Raw genomic sequence first — 25,417 nt, 5'->3', positions numbered from 1 at the left:
TTTCTCGTTACCCTTAAACTATGGGAAGTCTTCCTGTACTGTGTTTGTTGTTTGATGGGAAATATGTTAGCTTTCTGTTGCCAAGGAACACAGAAAACTTAGCTGGTGAGACCCGCATTGATTCTGCTCATGCCGTACCCCATTGGCGGTTCTGTTCTAATGTGACAGTGGCAGTTATTTCCCTTCTGGGAATGGAGGAGTAGTCTCTGTCCTTTTTCTATCCCACCAAGATGCTACCTGCTACATTCTCCTGCTCTCTGGGCAGCATGGGGATATTGGAATACACTTAGCGCTTTATCTTGTAATGTCTTGGGTAAGCTTCAACCTCCAGGTTGTATGGTGCAGAAACAAGCCCGTGACCGATTATGTGGGTCACTCACTCTGCCTTCAGCCAGCAACCCGCTTGTAGCTTTTGCAGCAGAAGAACCCAGCTTGGCATTTCCAGAGAGATTCCTGCTCCATGTTCTTATCTCTGAGAGTGTTCGAATCACAGTACAAAGGGAGAGCCAGCCCAGCCCGTGACAGCTTTTAGCCAAGTACATTTAGGACCAAAGCAAAGAACTGAGATGCCCTCTGCCCTTAATTGGCGCTGTGCCTTCTTTTCCTTCCTCTATAAATAGGGCTGGTGGTGAAGAGCACATGCAACTAAGCACATCCAGTGCCCAGCTCCCGGGAGATGGCATTATATATTATCATCACACAATAGATGGCATTATATATTGTCACCACACAGTTATCTCGAAATCTGAGCTGACCGCTGCAAGCTCATCTAGGCTCCACAGGCAACATAAACGCCAAGAGAATGGAAAATCCTATAAGCAGTAATTCTCTGACCAGCAGCTCAGAACCATCTGGAACTTTCCAAAAACAAAGTCCCAGGACCAGCCTAGGCCTCTGAGGTGACGACCTCTTGGGGTCTTGCCCATAAATCTTTTGGCAGTGAGACATCACGCTCTTGTAGTTTAAAAGATACTGTGTTCCTCAGAGAGTGAGCTTATCTCTTGATAAGAATAAAACCAAGACCAAGGAAGAGATTATAAGATACTACGAAGAAGAAGAAGAAGAACAAGAAGAAGAAGAAGAAGAAGAAGAAGAAGAAGAAGAAGAAGAAGAAGAAGAAGAAGAAGAAGAAGAAGAAGAAGAAGAAGAAATAATATGATAATAATAAGAAAAGCTCAGCAGTTTAGAGTGGGCAGATCTAAGTTTACATGCAGGCTTCACTACTTACTTAGGACATATCTTCATCTTTCTGTGCTTTGGGTCAAGGAGTTAATAATACATGCTTATGTTGGATCCACTGTTAGGGTACACTATGATATGTGCTTATTGTGGGATGTGCACAGTAGTATTAGTTATTATCCATCATGATCATCCCAGACCAGTTTCCATCTCTGCTCCCCCAGATTCTTGTTGGATACCCTCAGATGACAGCACACCTAGGAACCTGTATTATTTTTCCTTCCCTCCAAAAATGGAACAGTACATTAACTGAATTTTAAGGAGATGCCATTTAGTCCTCTAAAACCACAATTAAATTAAGGAAGCATGAAGCCCAGGTTTCAAAACAGGAAATCAAAAGTGAGCCTCAGGATACTGGGCCTGCTCTCCCAAGGGAGTGAGTATCCAGAAGTTCTCACTGTAGAATGTAGCCATGCAGCGCCTGCTGACACAGCCTGTGATGGGCTTCCCTCTGTGATGGGCATCCCTCTGAGCCCTTTTCAGTTTAAAAACAACAGTGACAGAGCAAGGATAGGTCCAGAGGAGCTGGGGGAGGTCTAGCCAGGGCTCCTGGGTGTCTAGCCTGGGCTCCTGAGTGCCTGCTCAGGTGTGTTGAGGAGGGAAGTGAGTAAGGAGTCTTATCTCATTTATGTTGTGATTTTCCTCTGTGGTCCCAAATATCCATCTGATGAGTTCCGATCAATCAGTCAATCTTGTCTGTTCTCTTTGCTGTCTGCCTGGCTGCCATTTTCTCTAGTTTTATTCAGAGATGGCTCTGTATGGAACTCCCTGGGGGTGCACTGACTAACCCCCTTTCACTGTCATTAAAGCTTTGGGGGTGGGAGACTGGTATTGGAGAAGGAGGTGGGGGCAAGAGAGGAAGGAAGTCATAAATGGGATTTCCAAAGGAAAGCTTTTACATAGAATTCAGGACACCACATTTTATGGAAAAACATGCACTGACCCCTCTCTAAAAGGATTTGTTGGAAATTTAATTTGGCATCTGCGGCTAAAAGGCACCTTTTGTAAATTGGCATTTGTATTCATTCGCCTTCTGCTCCACAGAGGAGGTCTCATCCGTGTGGAATATGGTTTGTCCAGTCTCAAAAGATCACAGAACAGCACGTAGGAGCGCCAGCCACCTGGATGCTTTCATGTCTCCATAGGCGGCAACAGCTGCATACAGGCAGCGCCACAGTTTGGAAAGATACTGAAATCTACACTGTTTGGACACACACTAACAGTGAATATTTATTCCATGGTTGCTGTGCACCAGGCCTTGTGTGAAGCACTCCCTGTGAGTTACTTCAACCCACAGAACAGTCCTTCCCATTTTGCGGCTGGTAACACTGAGGCCTAGGGTGAAACCGCTGCCCCCAAATCAAAGTCAGCTAGAACCAATGTCAGCATCACATAACCTGACATCAGAGCTCACGTCACTCAGAGGGATTAAAAAACAGAACATGGGGCCAGGTGAGCAGTGCAAGGAGAGACCAAGCCTTCCACATGGTCCAGGGTCCCTAATGTCATCACTGTTACATCTTAAAATTGTGCAAAGTAATTAAATAATTCCCCTTCTCACTCAGAGGATCTGAACCTTTTTTTTTTTTTTTTTAGCAGTTTCTTGTGCCAAGTTTCACGATGCTCCTGATTATTTTTAAAGATAGTGTTTCGTCAGCCAGCATGACAGTGCACATCTGGTCTGTGATTCCGGTGCGTCTAGGGCAGTATAGAAGGTAGAGACAGGAGAACCTCTAGAATCATATGGGCCAGCTAGCCCGGTACACACAGGATGTCGGGCAATAAAGAGACCCTGTCTCTTCAGAAAGCAAGGACTGACATCCCAGGATGTATTCTGGCCCTCACATGTACTCACAGCAGTGCAGCCCACATCCCCACACCCAGGCACACACACACCACACACTCATGTTTAGCACGCCCAGATGCTCCAACAAACAAGAAGTATCCTTAGTATCTGCAACGGGATTGCTCCACCCTGTCTTCCAAGCATGGTGTGAAAAGGCCGCTTGAAAGAATCTGTCTAGCTTGGCCCTGCCATCATTTCCAGTCAGTAATAGCCCAAGCCTAGGGAGCTGAGTCTGTCCTCTGCCCTAGCTAGGCTTTCTGATTGAGGCTCCATGTGGCTTCTGTATCAGTTGAGGTCACTACTTTTCTGTGATTGCACTTTGGAAGGGAGAAAGTCTTTGGGAAGATGGCCAGAGGGATAGAATCATCTATAGCAAGACTGAGAAGAGCAGTCATTTGGGGCTGGCTGGCTGGGGCTGAGAAAGAATCCACCTAACACCAACTTTCAGACAGAAGCCTCCTTTTTTTTTTTTTTTTTTTTTTTTGGTTAACCCAGAAATAAAGCATCTGACTGAAGCCCTGACGTGCCTAAAGCTCGTTCTTGTCCTGCTAAACCCTCACCTTCAATTGGTTCTGGATGGGAACTTCTGATTTAGCCACCTCAGAGATGCACACTTTTCTCAAAGTTTTCCCTGTTGTCATACCATCAGTGCATTGGTGGTTATATGCCACCAAACAGCGCACATAGAAGGCAAGCTGATCAGTGGCTGAGTCTTGTGGCACAAAATAGAATCCCCTCCCCTCAGCCTACACTACCCTGCAGCCTGCCCTGGGCTCCTCCTATCCCTCACAGAACCACTCTGATAGTTGCCCAGGCACCCGTTGCTTCCTGATAGGGGCTGGTAGGACATCCTCTCATCTCCTCCCCACTGTTTAGGAAATGTGTTCTTGGCACAAAGCGGTCATGCTCATTAGCAAGCAGAGAGTCTTGCCTACCCTCCTCTAACTGAGGTCTTTCCCACTGGCTTGGGACTTTGACCACAGCATCCTTCCCAAATGTTTTATGATGTTCAGAACTCAGGCTAAGGGGAGCTCATGCTTGGATTAACTCAGAAGGTTTGGTCTTGGAAATTAAAGGATGTTAGTTTCCAAGTATGTTAGGACTTTTATAGTTCCTATGTCTAGGGCCTCAGAGCTTCTGAAAGTATGTCTGACTTACGCTGAAATACAAGAGGTACCTAGTATATGCAGAAATGTTTTCCAAAAAAAAGTACATTTTATGTAGGTTTGGGGTTCGTTTAATGCACCTGAAATGTCAGGGTTTGGAGCAGCCCCGGTGGAGCTGGCCTGCTGGGATTCTGTGCCTGTTGGTGACAGAGGCTCAGCCAGCACCAGCCTGAGTTGGTTACACTTGGCTAGTGTTTGGCAATGTTGACCTTGTGCTAAGTGGGATGTGATCAAGGGCCCTTCAGTTCTCTCATTACAGAGCAGACACGATCCAAGCCACTCCTCTGGGATGCCACACTGTATTAATGAGCTTGACAAGGGGCTCTCGACAGTCCCAAGATAACAGCCGACTGATTAGCACGTCTTGGATTACCCATTTGAAATTTGCAACAAACCTCTATGCTCTCTTGCTACTAAAACTCATGCACCTCCAATTCTAACACCTGTAGGGAATATGGAAGTTAGAAACACTGGCAAAAAGTCCTTAAGGAGGGTCCTCTAGAAGCTCCTGGGTAGCCTCAATTTGCCTCCCACCTCATAGAAGGAAGTTCAAGTCACTTGAGCAGATGGAATTTCCCTCAGAAGTGGAACAGGCTGGTCCCATCTAGGGAACCTCACTCACTCTAGAAAGAAACTGCTCTGGAGCCACAGCTCCCACTGAAGAACTGTAGTCTGTTTAGAATGGATAGGAAGTCTTCCTGTAGCCACCAAGATCAGTCATAGTAGGTAACCTCCAGGTAAAATAGAACCCGACAAGGAGGAGACAGGCACCACCAGGAGAGTATAAAGAATTCCGAGAGTCTGCTCAGAGAAGCACCTTATTTAACAGGGGGTAGAGAGAAGAAGCATCCCAGAAAACACCTCTTTCTGTGCCTCCTCACCCTGTCTCACACTCACAATTGGCACTGGCTTAGAACTCCCCACATTTCATGCCGTGGAATCACAAAGGACACTTAAGAGGCCATGAAGGAGCCTGGAGCCGATCTCAGTCACACAGCAGCACAGACAGGAGGAGAAACAGAACTCCATTTAGGCCAGCTATGAGTCCTACACGCCTCCAGTGTAGCAGGGTGACCTTGTCGGCTTTGACTTACACCTTGACATATGTGATGTCATTCTCTGTCATCACCCTGTGATAATGTCATTCTCCCACTCCTCTGTGCTGATGCCTGCTTGCCAGGAAAGGACAAGGGCAGAATTACTATTCAGACACAGAAATTGCACAGAACCTCCAGGATACTCATTGGCTGTGGCCTACACATGAAAATATTAGTGGCATGGTAATAAAAGGACCAAGGCTTCTGGTTTTGTTTGTTTTTGTTGGTTTTTTTCCCCCTATGCATATATGCATGAATGCTGCCACAGCCTCGTGAAAATTATCATGCTGGGGACACAGTCACCAGAGGTCTGGCCCACTCTCTTCTCTGTGTAATGGCATCTCTCTCTGTCTCTCTCCTTCTCCAAGGCGTCTCCACTCCAACCACCTATACTGTGACTGCCATTTGGCCTGGCTCTCGGATTGGCTTCGACAGCGGCGAACCATTGGCCAGTTCACCCTCTGCATGGCGCCCGTGCACCTGAGAGGCTTCAGTGTAGCAGATGTGCAGAAGAAGGAGTATGTGTGTCCAGGTGAGCCAGCCCTCCCTGTTCTCCCCTTCCTAGGCTAAGATCCACATACTCATCAGTCCTGTTTACCACGACCCTGGTCCTGATCATACCCATCCCAGAGCTTGGTATAAAAGGAATCTCATAGTCAGCTGAGGTGTGCAGTAAGGAGTTCAAAGAAAGAAGCTGTTGACATCTAGAACAGAAGATGCAAAAGGAAAAATAACCTCACAAATCACTCTGTGTTGAGCCCGGTAGCCACCTGGTGCTAGGAAACCTCACATTTGATGACCAGTGTGTCATGTCATCAGAACACAGGTGTAATGGAGGTGTTTTAGCACTGACTAGCATTGACTACAACCCTTCTGTCACCCAGATGCTTGGGTGACAGAAATGGAGATGGGATGATGCAGTCTGTAGACTAAAGCTGTCTAGCCAGAAGTCCTAGCCTTCCCCTTACTGGTGTGTGACTTTGGTAAGTTACCATTCACCCGAGATAGAAAGAATGCTAGAACACGGCTCAGAGAATGGGTGGGAAGAATAGGTAAGATGACATCTATAGAGCACTTAGTGTGGTACTTAGTAAGAGAGCGCTCAGCGGTATTTGATTGTTGCAGCTTAGTAGGCCCACAGAGTGGACTGAGCAAGCGCATGGATCTGTGGGTGACTAGAGTGTAGTAGGGACCCAGATTGCCTATAGAGCACTCAGAACTGAACCACACACGTGAACAGACATGTGAACAGGACAGCTCAAATCTCCAGGAGTGAGAGGTGACTAGGTGACCCAAGATCTTCCTGGAGGGGCATAGCTTTTAAACCAGACCCTAAATTTTGTTTGCTTCTGTTTAATTTTACTAACTCTTCTTGTGGCAAAGAGGTGGAGATAAGTCCTGGGATTTGGAGGAAGGGAAAAAACACATACACACACACACACACACACACACACACACACTCAGAGTTCCCTAAGAGTCACATAGCTTTACCATGATCTCAATCCTGGACTGGAATTCAGTGATCTCTAAAAGGCTGAGCCAGGGCAGCCAGGGCACACAAGGAGCCCACCTTGTATTTCTCTTCTTAGCTATGTCTTGCTTTCCCTTCGGTTCTAATTTGCTTTCTTCTGCTGTGATAAGACAAAGAGCAGAAGCAACGAAGGGTTTGTTTCATCTTACAGCGTACTGTCCCTCACTGAGGGAAGTCAGGACAGGAACTCAAGGCGGGAGCTGAAGCAGAGGCAGTGGGGGAGCGCTGCTCACTTGCTTGCTCCCTGTAGCTTGCTCGGCCTGCTTTCTTCTACAACCCAGGACCTCCTGCCTATCAACCAATCTTTAGGAAAATGTCCTCTACACTTCCTTATAGGCCAGTCTGATGAAGGTGTTCTCTCAAGTGAGCCTCCCTCTTTCCAGAACTCTAGCTTGTATCAAGTTGATGAAAAACAAACAAGCAACAGCAATCAGCATGCCACTAAGGGCTTAACAGACTCAGTGTATGTTGCTGGGCCCCACAGCGGCCTGGAGTACAGGGCGAGTGACTCCTTCCAGTCTTGAATTCAGCGTGCCCCTCTCCTCTCTTTCCCGCTCTCTCCTCGTCACATTACTACGTCATCCTACTATTTATTCTCCGAAAGCATTTTAACACACCCCCCCCCAGTAGTACCTCAATAACTTCCTACACACGCCCACTTAGAAACCACTTCCCATCAAACACATAGAATAAAACCGTTTATCACACAGGCACCAAAATCAAATACAGTGACTATAATTACAGTAATTATCAGGCAAAGGGTGCAATATCGGCAGAAGTGCCAGTGAGAGAAATAATTACAGAGTGCAGGAGCCATCCAAGAGCTACCGAGGCAAACTAATTAGAGAGGATGTAAAAACACTACATGACAGGTGGGTTCTGAGAGTAAAATGGCAGGTGACCGTGGTGCTCCTCTGTTGTGGAAGCTGCCTCTTGTCAGCACACTGCCCAGACCGTGCCTGTCCAACAGCCGTCGGAATCCAAGCCCCATGAGAGTGAGGCTGCCTGACCCCGGTCCTAGAAACACTAGTGCCAGAGCCGCAGCCCTTTGAAGAGCCTAGATCCAGCAAGGGTCTCCTTAGCTAAACATAGGAATAGAACATCCTTACTCCCTTCCCTGCTTAAAGCAGCCAAGCCCACTGCACGTGACAGTCCTTGTAATCCTAGCATGAAGCCAGATGTCTTTTGAGGTTGTGAGAACTTCACCCCCAAATTCTCGACATCAACGTGCTATGAATCTCACCATCTTGGCGGTAGTATCAACTTTGGGCATTAAGATAGAGGGGCTTCCCCCTATGTGTCAGACACCCAAGGATTAAACACAGACTGTTCTGGGAAGGTGGGTGCTTTGGAAAGGTCAAAGTTAGTTACAGTGCTCAGGGGTTCTGGCGAGCCCCTCTGAAGAATGGACACTTCCATGATGTGTGAGGTACAGGAGGTGCAAACCTTGCACCTCACCTCCTCTGTGTGAGGGACGCTAGAGGAGCCAGTGTGGAACAAGGCAATTAAGGCAGCAGTGACCAGTTCTGGGAGGCCCTGAGGAGAAGGTCACAGAGAAGGGCTGTCTTAGGTCCTCACTGCCTTTGTGTGCCACCGTGGAGAGTGCAGGCCCACCCACCCCAGGCCAGAGCCCAGCAAGGCATCTGAGTAAGGCCGCCTGGTGTGGTCCTGGCCGTGACTGTCTAAAGCTGCCCAAATACAAACCTGACTATTCACTGAGGAGACTTCAGTGAGGGACAAGAACTTCTGAAAGATATGGATCACCACTCGGAAGCAACAGGGGCATGGAGCACCTGAATCTCCCCTGCCATCCTCAGAGCCCTGTCAAAGCTGCAGGAAAAAAACCCTGGTCCTTCAGTGGTTGCTAAACCTTCCCCAAAGGCAGCTCCAGAGATAGGAAAGACCTTATCTCACTTAACTGGGAGGCCCTCCCTGCCCAAGGCCCAGATAGTGTCCTTGAATTAAATCCAGCCATCCAGAGCCTGGCCTACTCTCACCCCGAGAAGCTATGGAGATAGACACACTATCTCTCCAGCTATCCAGAACTCTGTTAGCAATGCACTTAGAGAAATGCATCTCCTGTCAGCTGTATCCTTCCAGTCTAAGACGTTTATTTCCTCCTTTTGGGGAAACAATTGAGAATTTTTTTAAAGAGGTGGGGGAGGGGGGAATATGTCTCTATTTTATCTTTTATCAGAGTGTCTTCTGTGTGGTACAGCCTGCCTACTGGGCTTCCTTCAGTGACTACTGAAGGATTTCTCTGTTAGTATCTTTTGTGTCTAGAGCCTGAGGGCTATAAGGACCCACAGGCCATGTTTCATCTGCTTGTCCCTTGGTACATATCAGGATTTTATCAAAGTGCGTAATACATTAGAGAAGAACACGTCACGTGATTTGTGACTTTTCATTTTTTTTTTCCTCATCTTCATTTAAAGGGCTTATTTGGGAGTTCGTATCCTAAGGTTTAGTTTTTGTGTTGTTTCCTTTCTGATATCTTAATCTCAGAGAGTTCCTACCTGTCATTATTCATAATGTATGGCTATTTGTTAACTATTTGACCTCTTGAATCAATTATCTCTTCCCTTTGAATGTCTTTGAGCCCATTGATTTGTCGATCTGCTTTCAGACCTGTGGCCTTGAATATGAAATATCTTTTCATAAAGATATCAATCTTATCATCCAGTAGTAAAGGACAAATCCCCTTCTTTTCGGGTGCCCCTAAACAATGCTGGATCCAATAGCCGCTCCATAAATTTCCCTTTTTACTATTCAAAAATAAATATACTTATCTCCCTGGAAACAGAAACTTTCCTTCATTCTTTTTCTTTCTTTCTATTTGAGACCAGTTACTAAGTATAAAGATAATTAAGGTAGGCTGTGTCTAGCCACCCTTCTCCTTAGGAGGTTTTAATTAAAATACCATAATTGAACATTGCAGGAATGAGATTATTAGGTTTATTTAGCCATTTCCAAAATTATCATGCCTCTGGTATTTAAATCATGTTCATTTATATTCCCGCCGTAATTGCCAGAGTTCCGTTGTCAGTGAAGTCTGTTGTTGGCTTTTGAAAGGCCAGAGGCCAGTTGGGAAGCTTAATTTGAATACTGGAATTAATTTATTTCAACACACTTACAAGGCCATTGGATATTTTTACTCTGCACTCTACTGGGTGAATATATATATATATATATATATATATATATATATATATATATATAATTTTTAATCAGAAAGAAACCCAAGCAGGTTCTCCCCTCGCTAGTGTAGCTTACACAAGTCCATGTCTCAGCCCTGCCTCCTACCTCCAGGTTCTCAGGCACCACGCATTTTCAATTCTATGGCAATAAAAAGCCGCATTTAAGGTGGGGTTATTTTTTTTTCCCCCAGAAGAGACAGAAAAACGTTCAGCCAGATGTTCCATAGCTCTGTGGTCTTCGGTAGTTTCTTTGGCCTTCATAGTCTTCAGGCTCATCAGTGTAATGGGACTGAAAGAGACAGAACCCGAATCACAGCTGAATTCAGTGAGGATCAAGTGGTCTCGTATATTCTAGGTACCGAATGGGGCACAGGTTTCACTTTGTGGGTGCCGGCTGCTACTATGAGAAGGCTGTTCATTCTTGATATCTCCATGGGTTCATCCGAGACCAAAGCACGGGACTGGCAATTTTAAACCATTCTATTTTGCCAGTTTAGGAGAACAAAGATGAGGTGACACCTGATCAGGGGCCAGCTTCTAGTCATAGATCACAGTCTCTTCTCTCTGGACGCTAGGCGAGGAGGAGCTACATAGTGAGCCCAGGAGGGATCACTAATGCATTATTGTGCCTGTGTCACAGCCACAGCAGCCTTCCTGAGGAAAGGTTCATCTGGGGACCTCATCCTCCCCTGGTCTGGGAAACCCTCATCTCAAAGGGCTAACCTAGGATAGCCTTTCTTTGTGACCTTCTTCTCAGGGCCTCCCAGACTGGTCATTGCTGCCTTAATTGCCTTGTTCCACAAGGCTTCTTCTAGTGTCCCTTATCAGAATCTCATAAATTACCTATCGCACAGTGGAGGTGAGACTTGGGATTTGCACGCAGGAGCATCTCCCACTCCAGGAAGCTGTCCAGAACATATGTGATGGTTCCCCTGGCTCAGTCCTCATGCATTAACCCTTTGATGTAGATGGCCTGGTCTGGCAGTTTTCCTTGGGCAAGTCACCAACACCTCAAAAGCCCTGGCATCTGAGGCCAGCTGTTCCCAGGCTTCCTCTTATTGGTGAGGGTGATAGGTCAGGGTCCCTCCATGCTGGATGCTCTGCATGCTTTGCAGGAATAAAACTCACCTTGGGGTGTTCCATGCCTACAGAATCCATTCTGCTAAAGGTCAGGTGGCTTGGCAGCTCCAATAAGGACCTCAGAATTTAATGGCAGCCAGTGCTTCTGTTGTCCCACGCACTGCTCTGCTCTGCCTCAAGACACCAGGTCATAGCACCAGATAGTAAGTAGCCTTTGCCAGCACCAAACTACAGAAGACAGAACATCAAGAACAGGTCCCATCTTCCAGGGCTACTCCATCTCCTATTCAACATCTGACCCTGCCTACCAAAGCCAGGACACTCAGAACTCAGGGAGCCTTTCCTTGGGGGCACCCAGAAGTAACACTCACCCACCTCGGGGAACATCCTCCGACCTCTTCCAGACTCCTAAGCCAATTCATTCATCATCATTATCCAGAGTGTGCTTTATTAAGTCCATCCTCTGCTGAGACCTGTTTTAAGCAGTAAGAATACAACAGTAAGACATAAAAAAAAAAAAAAAAAAAGCCATTGCCTTATAGAATTTACATCCTCAGTTTGGCCAGAGACCGCAAAGGGGTGGGACTTCCTCCATCACTTACAGACATCGAGGGTTTTAGGGGACTTGTCCTGGTTCTTCAGTCATTCATCAGAGGGAAGTGCTTGCCAAGGGAGGGAATCTGTCTTTCAATCATATTGAAGCCCAGAGTGGTTAAACAAGGAGTAATGGCCTCACCATGGTAGGGTGGTGACGGCCTGCCTGGAGAGCTGCCAGCCCAGGGTGCTGACAGAGGCTATAATTACCGTTGTTTTCTCTGTGTAATTAAAGGTGTTGTTAGTGGCCTCGTTAAGGAATCTTTTTCACAGTCTCTTTTTTTTTTCTCCCCCTTTGGCCTTGACAACATTCCTTGAAATGTATTGTACACCTCTGTCTGACTAAGAACCACCTAGGGAAGACCCAGACAGTTCCCAGGGGACTGCTACCTGAGTCTGGTTTAGAATCAATCCATTTCAGTGTAAAAGTCAGGGGGGCGCCTTTGAAAACTGCCATGTTACAAGCTCCTGTTGCCAGCAGGAGCCCTGGAATTTGATGCTCACCCTACCCCTGGCTTTTCTGAAGCATTCTGTACAAGTAATATTTTTTACCTGATCGAAAGAGGGGCCATCTTCAGATCCTTCTGCCCAAATGGGTAGACTTGCCAGGCTCAGACCAGCATTTCCCACTCCAGGAAGCTGTCCAAGACGTTCACATGCATTTACCCCATGTAGATGGCCTGGTCTGGCAGTTTTCCTTGGGGAAGTCATCTACACTTCAAAAGCCCCCGCATCTGAGGCCAGCTGTTTCCAGGCTTCCTCTTATTGGTGAGGGTGGTATGTCAGGGTCCCTCCATGCTGGTTCCTCCTCACGCTTTGCAGGAATCCTACACTCATTCTGCTAAAGTGGCTTAGCAGCTCCAGTGAGGACCTCAGACTTCATGCCTTCCTAACTCCGTATCTCCTAAGATGGGAACGGAAAAGCTCCGTGTTGCCGCTTGCCTAAGAACAATTGGAGGCAGGATAAGACCCAATTACAATAACCCTCTCGGAAGCTTTTCTAGGAAGAGTCCTTACCTGCCAGGCATCCTTCTAAAAAGTCTATCCAACGACTACCTCTGCTTCATAACAAAACCACACTATATGTTAGGAACAGTCACACACACACACACACACACACACACACACACCATTTTACAGATGAGGAAAACTGAGGCACAAAGAAGCATGAACAAAGTAAGAGAACTAAGATCCAAACCGAGGCTATAGTACTCCACAGTTGCCAATGGCAGCCACGTACCTGCTGGCTCTCGGTTTTGCCACTTCCTCAGGATAGAAAGGCCTTCTTTCACCTTACAGTAAAGTCAGAGTACCTCCTCTCTAAGAGCAGCTTTGAGTATTAGTATAAGTCATCAGCTCTCTGACATGCTCCATGGTATCTTTTGGGTCCTCTAGTGTGTTGCTGGTGTCTCTGAAGTCCTTATTGTTAACACTTTGTCAAGCATCTTGGTTAAGATGCTGTCTTTTTAGTTTTGTGTGTTTAGATAAGGTAAAGTGCAGAAAAAAATCTTTGGTAGGTGGGTTGGCATTTTCTGGGAAGAGCAACATACTAGATGGAGTGTTAGGCACAATTTGACTTCAACAGAAAGGAGGCCATGGGTACTCCTGGTTGTGAGGTGTGAAATTCTCTACTTAGAGCCTTGGAGTCTAGATGAGGTCTTGCCCCAGGCTCAGCTGGTCACCTCATTCAAGCACTGTAGCAAGACTCACTCGGGATTCAATTTCTCCAGTGAACACGGGCCAAACCACAAGTCATTTTTGCCTGCAGATTTTTTCCATCTTACCCCGTTAATCTGTATCCAAAACTGTGGGGCCCAAGGGGAAGTGTTTGAGCAGTGAGGGGATCTGCATAGTCCATCTGAGCTCGACCACAGCCCTTAGTGTGTGTCCTTTGGATTCTGATAGCTTGGAGGGAGATGTGGAAAGACATTGAGATTACAGTTGGAGGTATATCCAAAGACCACAGGCTGAGGACCCAGGATGCTGCTGGACTCAGTCCATGTGCAAAAAAACAAACCCGGTGTCTGAGAATCTTATCTCACTAGGAGGTGGCAAGCAAAGCAGGGAGGCATTGCCGGTGTCTTTAAACCATTTCAATGTGTTTCTTGCACTTAGGGTTTGATGTGACCACCAAAGGCAATCATGGGGGTTCATGGGGATTTTTTGGATCCTGAATTGAATTTGTAGCAAAATCTATATATGTTTGGTGTTCACAATAAACTCCTGAGCTACCATTTGCTTAGGCCTTTGATCACATTTAAGTGAACACTGATTCTCGGCCCAAATGTAGTGAAGAGCAGACTCCAAAATATATAATAACTTACTCGCCTCTTATCCAGTTTTAATCTGGCTCTTCTATGGACCCAGTTGGATATAGCCTGGGTGTCACTTCTGGTCATTGTACTCATGTTTTGACAAAATTGATGCTGCAATTGGGCAAATTCTGCCACTTTAAGCCTCTTACGTGGTTGTGACAGCCAGCAACTTTTAACCCCAGAGTAGAAGTTCTATCAGCTGTCAGCATCCCATCACCAGATGTAAACAAAAATTCCAAGATGCTGGGCATGAGAATGTGGTCTTTGTGTGTGTCCTTTGGATTCTAATGGCATAGCTCTATGTGTGGTGCATGCTGGGAACTCCTCTTTCTATAAATGAAGCAGGTAAGATGCTTCAAAAGAGTGGGGTCAAGGCCAGAACCTCTCTCTTGTCTCCCTGAAGAGGGAGACACCAATTGGTAGTAATTCACCAGACTGCTTGACACTCAAGCTGCATCCTTGGGAAGCGGATCAGGAGGCTCAACACCAGGAACCTCCTAGTACCGACATGAGTTGACCATTATGCTCTGGTTCCACAGGTCCCCACTCGGAGGCTCCAGCTTGCAATGCCAACTCCCTCTCCTGCCCTTCTGCTTGCTCATGCAGTAATAACATTGTGGACTGCCGAGGGAAGGGATTGACCGAGATTCCTGCCAACCTGCCAGAGGGCATCGTGGAAATGTAAGTTCCCATTTGCCTTTCCTCAGTCCCTAGTGAGCTAACCTCCTGACTCAGTGAGTCTCTCTGTAGACAATCAGAATGTTTGACTGTTAAGTGTGGCCAATACAAATACTCAATGAACCTCTTCTCTAGACTCTTAGGGTTTTTTTTTTTTTTCAGTCTAGTTGTCAAGAGTATGGACAGGCCCAAGAATAGTCAGAAAGCAACAGACTATAGGAAATTCACGTGCCATCTATGTTACAATCAAGTTCTATTGGCCCACATGCATCTCTGTTTGTTGATACTGTCTTTGGCTAGTCCCTCAGGGCAGGAGGAAGTAGTTATGACCAAGGACCATATGGCATCCACAATGTAAAATGTATTCCGCCTGGTCTTCCTCAGAAAGCTGCCAATCCGTGAACTGGGATCAGACCGTGTCCATACCCTGGATCTCCTGCATGCCTTCTGTTTGGCATTTGTTAACTAGTTCTCTGTGTTGACATTGGTTTTTTTTTTTTTTCTCACTTACACCTGATAATTGTAGTATTATATTTCAGCAGGTCATAGTGAAAAACAAATGAAATGTCTGTAAGACACTGTAGCCTCAATACAGAGGCAAGGGCTTTTCCAATGTGGGTGGAAGCAGAGGAAGGAAAATGATGAGCTAATTTCATAGCTCTTTACCCTTTCGTATGAGACTTTTGTCCTTTAGCTCTTCAGGTAAAGCGACAAAATTGTGTATGTCTTGGCATGTGTACAGTTGTGAGCCTCTGCAGGAAGATGTGTCCATGTGGCTTAGCCTTGTCCATCATCCCTGGTGAATTAGAAAACGGCCATTGTCGATTCCTAGGACAAGTAGTGTATCAGTCAGCACTGACCTCAAGCCCGCTCCTAAAAGCCCACAGTTGCCTTCATCTCCTGTCTTTACCATTATTGCTTTATGGAAGCAACTGGAACCCACATGGGATGGAATCCCTTAATATGGAAGTTGTAGAGTCCCTTGCCTCTCGGCCACACCATCTCCTCCTCCTGCTCTGTCTCTGCCTCAGCCTCGCCCGTTCATAGGCTTCTTTTTTCTCAAGCCATTCTTACACATGATCTGCTCACCACTTACATTTGTGTGTTTGTGAGGCAGTTTGTCTGTACTTGAAGACAAGGTGTCTGCTTTTGTGCCCAATGTCTTCTAGAGAGATCAAATAATAAAATAATTCAAATGATATGTTTAAACGTAGGCAGGGGGAAGGGAGAATAGAGCAAGAAAAGGAGTTGAAGCAAGGGTAAAAAAAAAGTACTATCAGTAAGATTGTTAGGGGGGTGTGGGGGGCAGGGGGAGTGCCATGTGCAAAGGCCCTAAGGTGCAAGTGCATCTGGTATACCAGGAGGCCATTGTGTCTGAAGCACGGAATACAAGAGGGCAGTAGTAGGAGCTGAGAGGAAATGGGGCCCCACCATGGGCAGTTTGAGGACTTTGGTTGCACTCTGATTGGTTGGGATGGAAAGAACCACACAGCTCACAAAAGTGGAGTCCTGGTTTGTTCCTCCTTCCTCTGCTTGACCAGCTCTTCTCTGATTCTCTTCACCAGCCCCAGAGGGTGCAGGCTGGTCTGCAGTCAGGAGCTAGTGAGTAGGGAGGGCTCTCTGCTATCCATGCCCTGTGAGGCCACCACACAGTGGCTCCCACAGCCATCTCTTCCCAGCACTAGCTGAAGGGCATTACACTGTAGGTATCCACACTGCTGTACCCTGGACCAGGAGAGCATCCTCTTCTGGAGAGCCCTGCCCCACTCTCTTTTCCAGATTCTTCCTTGTTCGTCTCCTGCTCCTGCTTTTCTTTGCTTGTCCTCTTGGCCAAGATCCTAACTCACAGCCTGAAGGAAAGGCCCAGGGTGAACTATCAGGTTGTATCCAGGGACACCACCCCAGCCCAGTCCCTCTCCCTCCTTCCCAGCTTCCCATCTGATCCCCAAGTGTGGCCCTCACAGGTCAGCTGGTCTCTCGAAGTTCAAAACTGCAGATGCCTACACTGAAAGTGTACCCTGTATAGATAGGCCTGGGTGACTGGACTCTTGCCTATAAGGACCTAGCCTATAATACCAGAAAGTCCAGGAATGGACAACGTAGGCAAGGTGTTATCCAAAGATAAACAACAACCATGGAGTGGTTATGACGCTATGCTCCAGCACAACCCCCACCCCCCACGATACCTCTGGTCTCGCCTTGAGGCCACTGGCAGTAACTTTTCTGAGCCTTGCTTCTCTCACTTGAGAACTGCAGAGGCCGATGGTACTTCCTCAGCAGCATGGGCTGCAAGATGCTTAGCCTTGCATCCAACACAGAGGATATACTTTCAACAATAATGATCATCTCACAACCATAGCTTCTGGGATATTCCCACCACCTCTATTCTTAGTGGCAACAAGAGTTAGAAAGCGTGTCCTGGGAGGCACCTACTAAACAGAGCCCTCCACGAAGACAGTTCTTTAAGAGTAATGGTCGAGAGAATTGATTGCAGAGGCTAGCTGCACACGGTGTGACTTGAACTTGAGAGTAGCTCATCTTCATGCAAATATATGCAGACATGCTAATAAGGTTGCCCCTGCTTATTGGGTACCCACCGTCTACCAGATGGATCACATGGGACTTCTCTCCCTGAGCTTTCCTCATTCTCCTCTTCAATGAGAGATTAAAGCAGGTGAATTAAGTTCCTGTGGTTCAGGGCAGGAGAGGGAATGGTGATGTGTAAGAGAGAGAGTGAAGTGGTGAATACCAGCAGCACCCGGGCACGGATGCTTGAGGACCGGTTAGCCCGAAGTCTCTGAGGCAGCTAAACTTGGAGCGGGGATAGAATGCCAGCAGAGGCAGGATCTGAAGAGAAAAGAGGAGCAGAGTTAGAAGAGAGGAATACATCTCGGCAGAAGAGGTGTGTTTGATTTGTCAACCCAGACACATCAGAACTTGGCCTTCTCTTTAATATCAAGAATTCTACCTCTTGCCCATGGCCACCTATAATCCAGATTTACATCTCCTCACTTAGGAATGCTTGGAGCCAGACTCCACACTCCCTCCTCTTGGGCTGTAGCCATTGTGGATTCTTTTAAATCATCTTAACCTTGAGAAACAGTCCGTACTCCCGACATTTGGAAGGAGTGCCTATCTCTCATGCAAAGCAACCTGGCAGACTCTCCTTAAAAAAAAAATTTTTTTTTTTTTTTTTAAGAGAAGTGTGTGCTGGTCTCCTCGCTTGCCGGAGCCAATTTCTCTAAAAATAGCTTTCTTCCAGAAAACCCACAGCAAAAGGGTTTGCTGTAGATTTTACTCAAAACTCCCATGAAGGGCACTGTTCACGTAGCTCCCTGGTATTTCCCTGAACAGGCTCTAGGCTCCAGCCAGGAAAGATGGGGGGGGGACCAGAGGCCCACACACTTCTGTTCTTGGTCTGGTGACTCCCTCCTGTGCCTTCAAAAACTCTAGAAGGAGCATCAGTATGAAGAATACCTTCTGACTCCTGGCTCTGTCTCTTCCACATGTCCTCTGAATCCCTGTGTGATGTCCTCTAGTGTCTTGTGTTCTTTGGAAGGAAACCTGACTTGATGGGGAGAGACTGGGGATAGGCTTCAGCATGGATCTGTAAGAGAATGTTTGGGAGGAACACACGGCCCCAATATCAACCTCATCACTAGCTGACGGGAGGAGGCACTGGCTTAGCTAGACTTGAGACTTGCACAAATTGTATAATTAAAAACAAAATGACCAACCAATCAAACCAATGGCCAGAACACTCTAGATATCTAGATACTTTAGTGTTTAAGAGGACTCTGAGGCACTGGCCCGAGTGGGGATGTAGATAGGGCAAGGGATATGGAGACAATGCTGGCAAAATGAAGAAACTGGTCAGGACAGAGGGTGGTCCAGGGCCTTGGGGTCAACAGTCTCGTGCTGGAATCCTGCTTTTGTCTCTTACTTCTGGCACATTTCCTAGTATCTCCTGTCTGATTCAGGGGTCCCTGGTAAATGCAGGTTATCATACCTACCTAGAGATTTCCCATGAGGATTAAGGGGCATAATACAGAAAGTTAGCATGGTGTTTGGAAGTTACTAGAAGTGGAATGCGAAAAGCAAAACGCTATTCACATATGTGACACGATAGCATGGTTTAGTCTCAAGTTTCCACACTGTTCATTTTTTTCCCCTTAAGATTATAAAGCATCCTCTGCGGGCATCCGCACACATGCATCTCATAAGAAGAGTGAGTCTGGCACTGTGCCTGCTCCTCCCTCTGTGGTCCATAGGCAATGCCAGGTGTTCTGCAGACAGCCCATTAGAGATGGCAGATGTCAGATTTGCCCACATTCCTCATTTTTACCGTGGACCAAACATATGAATTAAGTGGAGGAGAACACACCTCACTGCTAAGAGCAAAAGTAAGGACCGGGAGTGCAGAAGTTGAGCCCAGAGTACACCTTGAAAGGAATTATCTTCAGCCCTGATCCAGGCATGGCCAAGCATCAAGAACTGAGCTTCTGGACTCTGGGTTCTTGTATGTTCTTCAAGCAGATGTCTCGGGATAACTTGGGAAACGGATAAACATGGCATTCCCTTCCTTCTCCGGAATGTAGATATCCGAACAAGAGTTCCCAAGTCAGAGTGCTCAGGACATGACTCAGTCCATAAAATACCTGCTGCTCAAGTGAGAGGATCTGAATTCAGATCCTCACAAGCCTCATCAAAAGTAAGGAATGGCTGTGTGTGCCTATAACCCCAGCCTCGGGGAGGAGCCAGTTAGATCCCTGGAGCTCATTGATCTGTCTGCCTGGCTGAATCCATGGGCTTTGGGTTCACTGAGGGACCCCTGATTGAAAAAGTAAAGGTGGGCTCAGTGGAGAAAGACACCCAACATTAACCTCCAAATACATGGGCACACATAGCATGTACACGTGAGTATTCAAAGAGTTATTGAACCAGGGAGTAACTAAGAGCAGCGACAATTAAGACACTCTTTAACTGGCAAGGACTAAAAGAATAAAGGTAGTTTCCCAGCCCTGAGATAGGAGAGCCAAGAGTTAAGGAGCCAGGAACTTGGGTCACAGCAGTCTGCCTTCCATTCATTAAGCTATTGATCTTCTGGGACCATTCCTCCAACACAGTATAAAGGTACTGCCTGCTCCTTGGCACTGTAGATGGGAAAAAGGTGAGCCAGTATATGAAGGGCATCCTGTCTGACATTCGAAAGTCCTTGATAAATGCAAGATGTTCATCCTATGGTCATCGCTGCCAGTACCATCAGCAGCTCAACATGGCTGCAACATCTCCTTTCTAGGGTGACTTATAGGCACACCCCCATACCACCTATACCCCTGCATTCTCTGTGTCATCATGGTGACTTATGGATTGCCAGGCATATATTGTGTTCAGTCACATGTTTGCAAATGACATATCATTGGGGTGGGGTGGGGCACCTGAAGAACTAGGGCGAATCAATACGGTGCACAGATAGCTGAAATCGCCATCAGATGTTCCCTTTCTTTCTGCTGGTGCAGGAGGATGTTCGGATGTTTGATTTGTGTGTTTGTTTTTATGCTAGCTCTATTAAATCTGTTTGCAGCCTGAAGAATGTTTGCCAGACAAAGCAAGACACATGTGCCAGTTAGGAGAACCCTGAAACAGCTGTTGGCTTCAGACATTTCCTGAGATGTGACAGATTTCGCTAATGCTTCTGAGGCTTCTTTTTGTTCTTTACAATGAAGCAGTTTCACTGGGAGGCTCGATCGTTGTCTCCTTGTTCCGAGCTGCAGGACTGGTGAAGTGTTCAACCTCTTCAAGGTCCTTACTCTGTGCGATGGTGTGGCCATGTGCATCCATATGTCCCATGTGTGTCCTCCGGCTCCATTTTTTCCTGACAATGAGCTCGCAAGAATAAGGAAAATAAATGGCTCACTAAAACCTAGCGGTTGAGAGCCCGGGCTTTGGAACTAGATGAATGTGGATCAAAGCCCCCTTTCTAGCCTCTCCTAACTGTGGACTGGTGTCTGTGCCTCTCTGAGCTTCAATTCTTTGATATTTAAGGCTAGAGCTCGCTATGGCGGTACACACCTATAATCCTACCATAAGAAAGGCAAGATAAGCATAAGTCCTAGTCCTGCCTGGGCTACATAAGGAGACATGTCACAAAAGGAGGGAAAAGGTAGGAGGGACAGACTGGAGGTGGTAATAACTTATAGGTAACACCTCACAGATGTGTAAATATTAAGTTTGACATGCCATAAAAGCTCAAAGCCCAATGCCTAACATCTATATACTTGATACATGTTAGTTCTTAATGTTGTCCATACCCTCACCTTTGCTTTATTTAAGGGAAACTGGCTATTCACACCTACCCCATCACCAAAGAGTTCTCACTGGCTTCCTCCTGGGCAGGCCATGCCTTTGACAAGCCATTAGGAGTTCAAGGGAAGGCTAAGAAATACGGATAAAGCCCATTCTCAGAGTAAAAACCTCTGAGGAGTGCATGCCGGGTGCAAGCCAAGGTCTCTACCAGGGTTAATAGTCTAAGCTTGGAGTTCTTTGGTTTATGCCCAAACCTCATTTCTTTGCACTCCATATGCATATTATATATGCATGGGGGTACTCCCAGGAACCCCATGAAACTCCTAACCATCAGAGGCTCAAATCCATTACATAAAATTATATTAAAATGAATATAAACTATGAACATCTAAGTCCTCTCTCAAATACTCCCAAGTACCAACACTGAGTGGATGTTGGACTCTGTTGTTTAGGAACTAATGGTCAGGAAAGTCTATCCATGTTGAATAAGATGTCTTTTTATTAATGTATTTTAAACACGGTTGGTTGAGTCTGTGAGTGGTGACCCCATGGATCCAGAGAGCTGAAAGTATTCATTTCCCATCTCTGTCCCATCCATCTTCCCTCGGCTTTGAGACCCTATCCACTGAGCATGGATACCCATGATGTCAGTGGGCCAATGCCTCAGGCTTTCCCATGACTGGGAGAAAGCCCCTGTTTACCCATTTTCATAAATATGGACAAGCAGTGTGACTGACAGATAGGAGCAGGACTCATAAATCCCGCCACTGACCAGCTGTATTCTTTTTGATAGGCCTTTTGATCTCTTGAGGTTTCCTTTGCCTTGTTCACAAATGGGCCAGTGCAGCTTGCCTCATAAGAGTAAGGGTTCACAGAAATTACAGGCATAAACGCCACCGTGCCATTAATAATAACACTCCGTAATAATGATCTTGATTATTATAGCAGTGAAATTCAATTCTGTGATGGGCCACCTTGAGCTCTGTCAGTAGAGTCTCAACGTCCTCGAAGTCTGGTGTCACATCCTGCTCTTTGAAGCACTCCCCCCTTAGTACTTGCCAAGCAGAGGCTGTCTGATTGTAAACTGCACACAGAGATATCAGAACTCGTCTCCAACGTTGCTTCACAGAGACAGGCGTGTGGCTACAGCAAGGAGCCATGGATTCTCCTGCACAAAAGCAAAAAGGGTCACTATCCTTGTGGACAGTGGTTTTCTCCAAAGACAGCAAACTATAAAGTCCCTTTCCTGAGTGGCAGGTGACTCACAGGATACCTGGAGAGCCTGTGGTGCCCCAGAGATCCATGGAGCTGTTGCCTTGGCTGAGAATTCCCTGCTGAACTCTCTACTCAGTCAGAAAATGAGAATGTCCTTGGAAAGTCTGTCAAGGCATCCTCTGCGGGTGGCTGTATCCAGTAGCCCGTGGCCCCACAGTCCCAATGGCAAGCCTTGGTGACTCACCACCAGCCAGTCAGCCAACTGGGTCCCGTCCAGCCTGCCTGTGATGTAGTCCCAGGAAAGTGCCCTCCCCGCCCCCTCCAGCAGGGCACAAAGACATTGCTAACAGACTGTGGCAGTCTCATTTGTAAACCGTGTTCATCCAGCAGCCAAGAATGATCAGCCCTGATGCTCCCTCGCCTCTCACCCGCCCTTCCTCTTTGGGCTCCCACTCGTTCCCCCTTCCTTTTGCCTAGAGAGTGATTTGTCTGTGTTATGGGTCGGCCTGACAAACCATTCCACATTAGCAGCTGAGATGTTGTTTGAAATGGGAAAATTGCTGGCAAACTGCTCCATTAGCGGTTCCAGTAACAAATACTCTGTTCCCCCAATGAAGATGAGATCGTGGAGGCACAAATTAATACGACTGTCTCCCCCACTCTGCAGCGGGGATTACTCTTCAAGATGAATGGGTCCTCCCTGCCAGAAGTGTGCATCCACTAGACATAGCCACTGAGGGAGCCAGTCCCTCCCCTCTCTCCCTCTGGCACCCCACACATTCCCTTCCAAACATTCACATTCATTCATTCATTCATTCTCTTTTTCTCTCTCTGTCTCTCTGTCTTTCTGTCTCTCTCTGTCTCTGTCTCTGTCTCTGTCTCTCTCTCTGTGTGTGTGTGTGTGTGTGTGTGTGTGTGTGTGTGTGTGTGTGTGTTCTCAGCTGAGGGTTTGGGGAGCAGCCACACCAAATGAGGAGTCAATGAAAAGATCTGCACCTTCGGGAGAAGGGAGATGGATGGGGATGAGACGCTAAGTCCTCAGCCTGGGCTCGGGTGTCATTCATCATCCGTAATAGAGTGGCCCACCTGCTGATCAGGCCTGTTTCCCACTACACCGGTTCTTAGTGGTGGGAAGGCATTTGAGAGATGACATAATAAGACTGGAAAAGCTTGCTCAGTCCCCATTGCCCCTTCTCTCCCCAGTAAGTTCTGGGCTCAGTGCCCGCTCTATCTTATTCTTCCCAGAGTCCTATGAGTGGAAGCATTCGAGAAAGTTCATATAAAGTATGAGGTACACTTTCCAGCAGCTATTCAGGGGTCCAGCCTGGGGCCTGAGACTTCCAGAATCTCAGGGAGTCAGTTTGAGGAGTGTCAGACTGAAAGCCTAGAGACTTTAAGGCTGTTTCTCCACAATATTGAAAATGTCGAATGAAGTCAGCTGCTGACAGTTCTGCCCTTTAGCTGTGTGGTTGAGATGTCACCTAAAGAGTGACATGGTTCCATGGCAGGGAAGCACAGCTGTCCTGTGTGGTCCATCTCTTTCTTCCTTTGTGATGTCAACTTATTTTCAACCTCCTGCTAGTTCTAGTTGCTTCCTGCAGCATTCTCTGAAGAGCACAGCTGCCTCCAAAGGCAGCTGACAATAGCAAGCATCAAAGCTCCTGGAAAGGCTACTTCTCAGCTTTCTTCAGTCTTTGGGTCCGTGGATGATGCTCTGTAGGCCAACAGCTGAACACTGTGGCTATTTCAGTGTTTGTCCTGCCTCCCACAACCAGGACATGCGCTTCGTGCTTTGTGCTAAGAGACAGCATACTGTTCCCAAGGCCAGAGAATATAGCAGCCCCTCCGTAGTCCCTTGTTGATACGCAGTTGATTAATTGACTCTTCTCTGCTCTCTTCTCCAGACGCCTAGAACAGAACTCCATCAAATCCATTCCTGCCGGAGCCTTCACCCAGTACAAAAAACTGAAGCGAATGTGAGTGTCCCTTGGGAAGAATTTGTCAGAATGTTTCCATGGGATGGTAGATGGGTAGAGGGCTTTACAGTGTGTAGTAGGCATCCCATCCAATTGATAGATCAAACCCACTCCTCTCAGACAGGTCTAGACTGGTCTGAGATTCTAAGGAAGTGCTCTATACCCATGGTAAGGTTTGTGAGCTTCAGCATGTAGAGCTAAGAGCCACTCTGACCAGAGAAAACGGAAATTCTTGTGAGAGAAGCAGGTGAGCTGCCCCACCCCCACAGCCATATTGGCCAACTTTAATGTCCTTGGCTTTGATGATATCAACAGTCATATGATAGTGGCTTCACATCCTCCTGTACCACCATCAGTAACATCCCTACAACCATGCATACACTCATATAAGTAATACTGAAATGAATGGTAGCTATATTGCCAGAATCTGGATGGAGCCATGAACAAAAATGGAAGTTACCTTCATGGAGGCTCTACTTCAGCTGGGAGAGCACAGACAATAAGGAAATAAGTATCAGAAACTGATAAGCCATCCTACGCAACAGTAAGGGCAATTGAAAGGCATGGAGATTGGGCAAGGTAGTCCATAGCCAATGAGGAGGCGTAAGCGAGGGAACGTTGGGAGTGAGGCTTGTTAGGAGGGGCAGGTAAAGGCTAGGTCACGTGAGCACTTGAGACCACAGTAAAGGCTTTCCTGTCTAAGTGACACAGGCTAGTCCTGGAGGTTATGGCCGACATATGGGCATATGGTTTAAAATCATAGTTATCTGAGTTGCCCATGGTCAAAACCAACACCCCCAGAACCACAGTTACTGATAGCACACCCCCTCCCACTGCCTCCTACTGGTAATGCCAGCATGCTACCTCCTCCTTACCATGGCAGACTGTACTCTTGCATCATCCCTGCCATGGGGAATCACGTGATTATATCAGTCACATGATGACTGGGAACCTTCTCTGTGAGTCACTCAGCATGGAAGTATTTGAAAGGAGGGAAATTGGATTTGGGAAATGACCCGTCACAAAGATTACAATTCTAGAGGGAGATTCCTTTTCCTTTCTCCATGTTGGGACCCATTAGCCTCAGCTGGTACTCAGTCTGCTGTTCTCGTTCCCCTGGAGACTGAGAAACGTGCGTGGACTCCATCCAGTTTTACCTTGTGTGGCCCGGTCTGTT

At 46.9% G+C, this 25,417-nt stretch overlaps 1 protein-coding gene across 2 annotated transcripts in view; it reads left to right on the top strand.

Moving 5' to 3' along the window:
- The window catches only part of Slit3 (slit guidance ligand 3), a 588,944-nt gene that overhangs the window by 445,101 nt on the left and 118,426 nt on the right, over positions 1–25,417 (top strand). For both annotated transcript variants that reach the window (XM_034504957.2, XM_034504958.2), the window contains exons 8-10: positions 5,717–5,880; positions 14,605–14,746; positions 24,169–24,240. In XM_034504957.2, coding sequence (XP_034360848.1) covers positions 5,717–5,880; positions 14,605–14,746; positions 24,169–24,240 — 378 coding nt within the window. The remainder of the gene's footprint in view (positions 1–5,716; positions 5,881–14,604; positions 14,747–24,168; positions 24,241–25,417) is intronic.

Source organism: Arvicanthis niloticus, chromosome 6 (genome assembly GCF_011762505.2).
Source record: "Arvicanthis niloticus isolate mArvNil1 chromosome 6, mArvNil1.pat.X, whole genome shotgun sequence".
In the NCBI taxonomy this organism is placed as follows: Eukaryota; Metazoa; Chordata; class Mammalia; order Rodentia; family Muridae; genus Arvicanthis; species Arvicanthis niloticus.
This window is presented reverse-complemented; position numbering and strand designations above follow the sequence as displayed.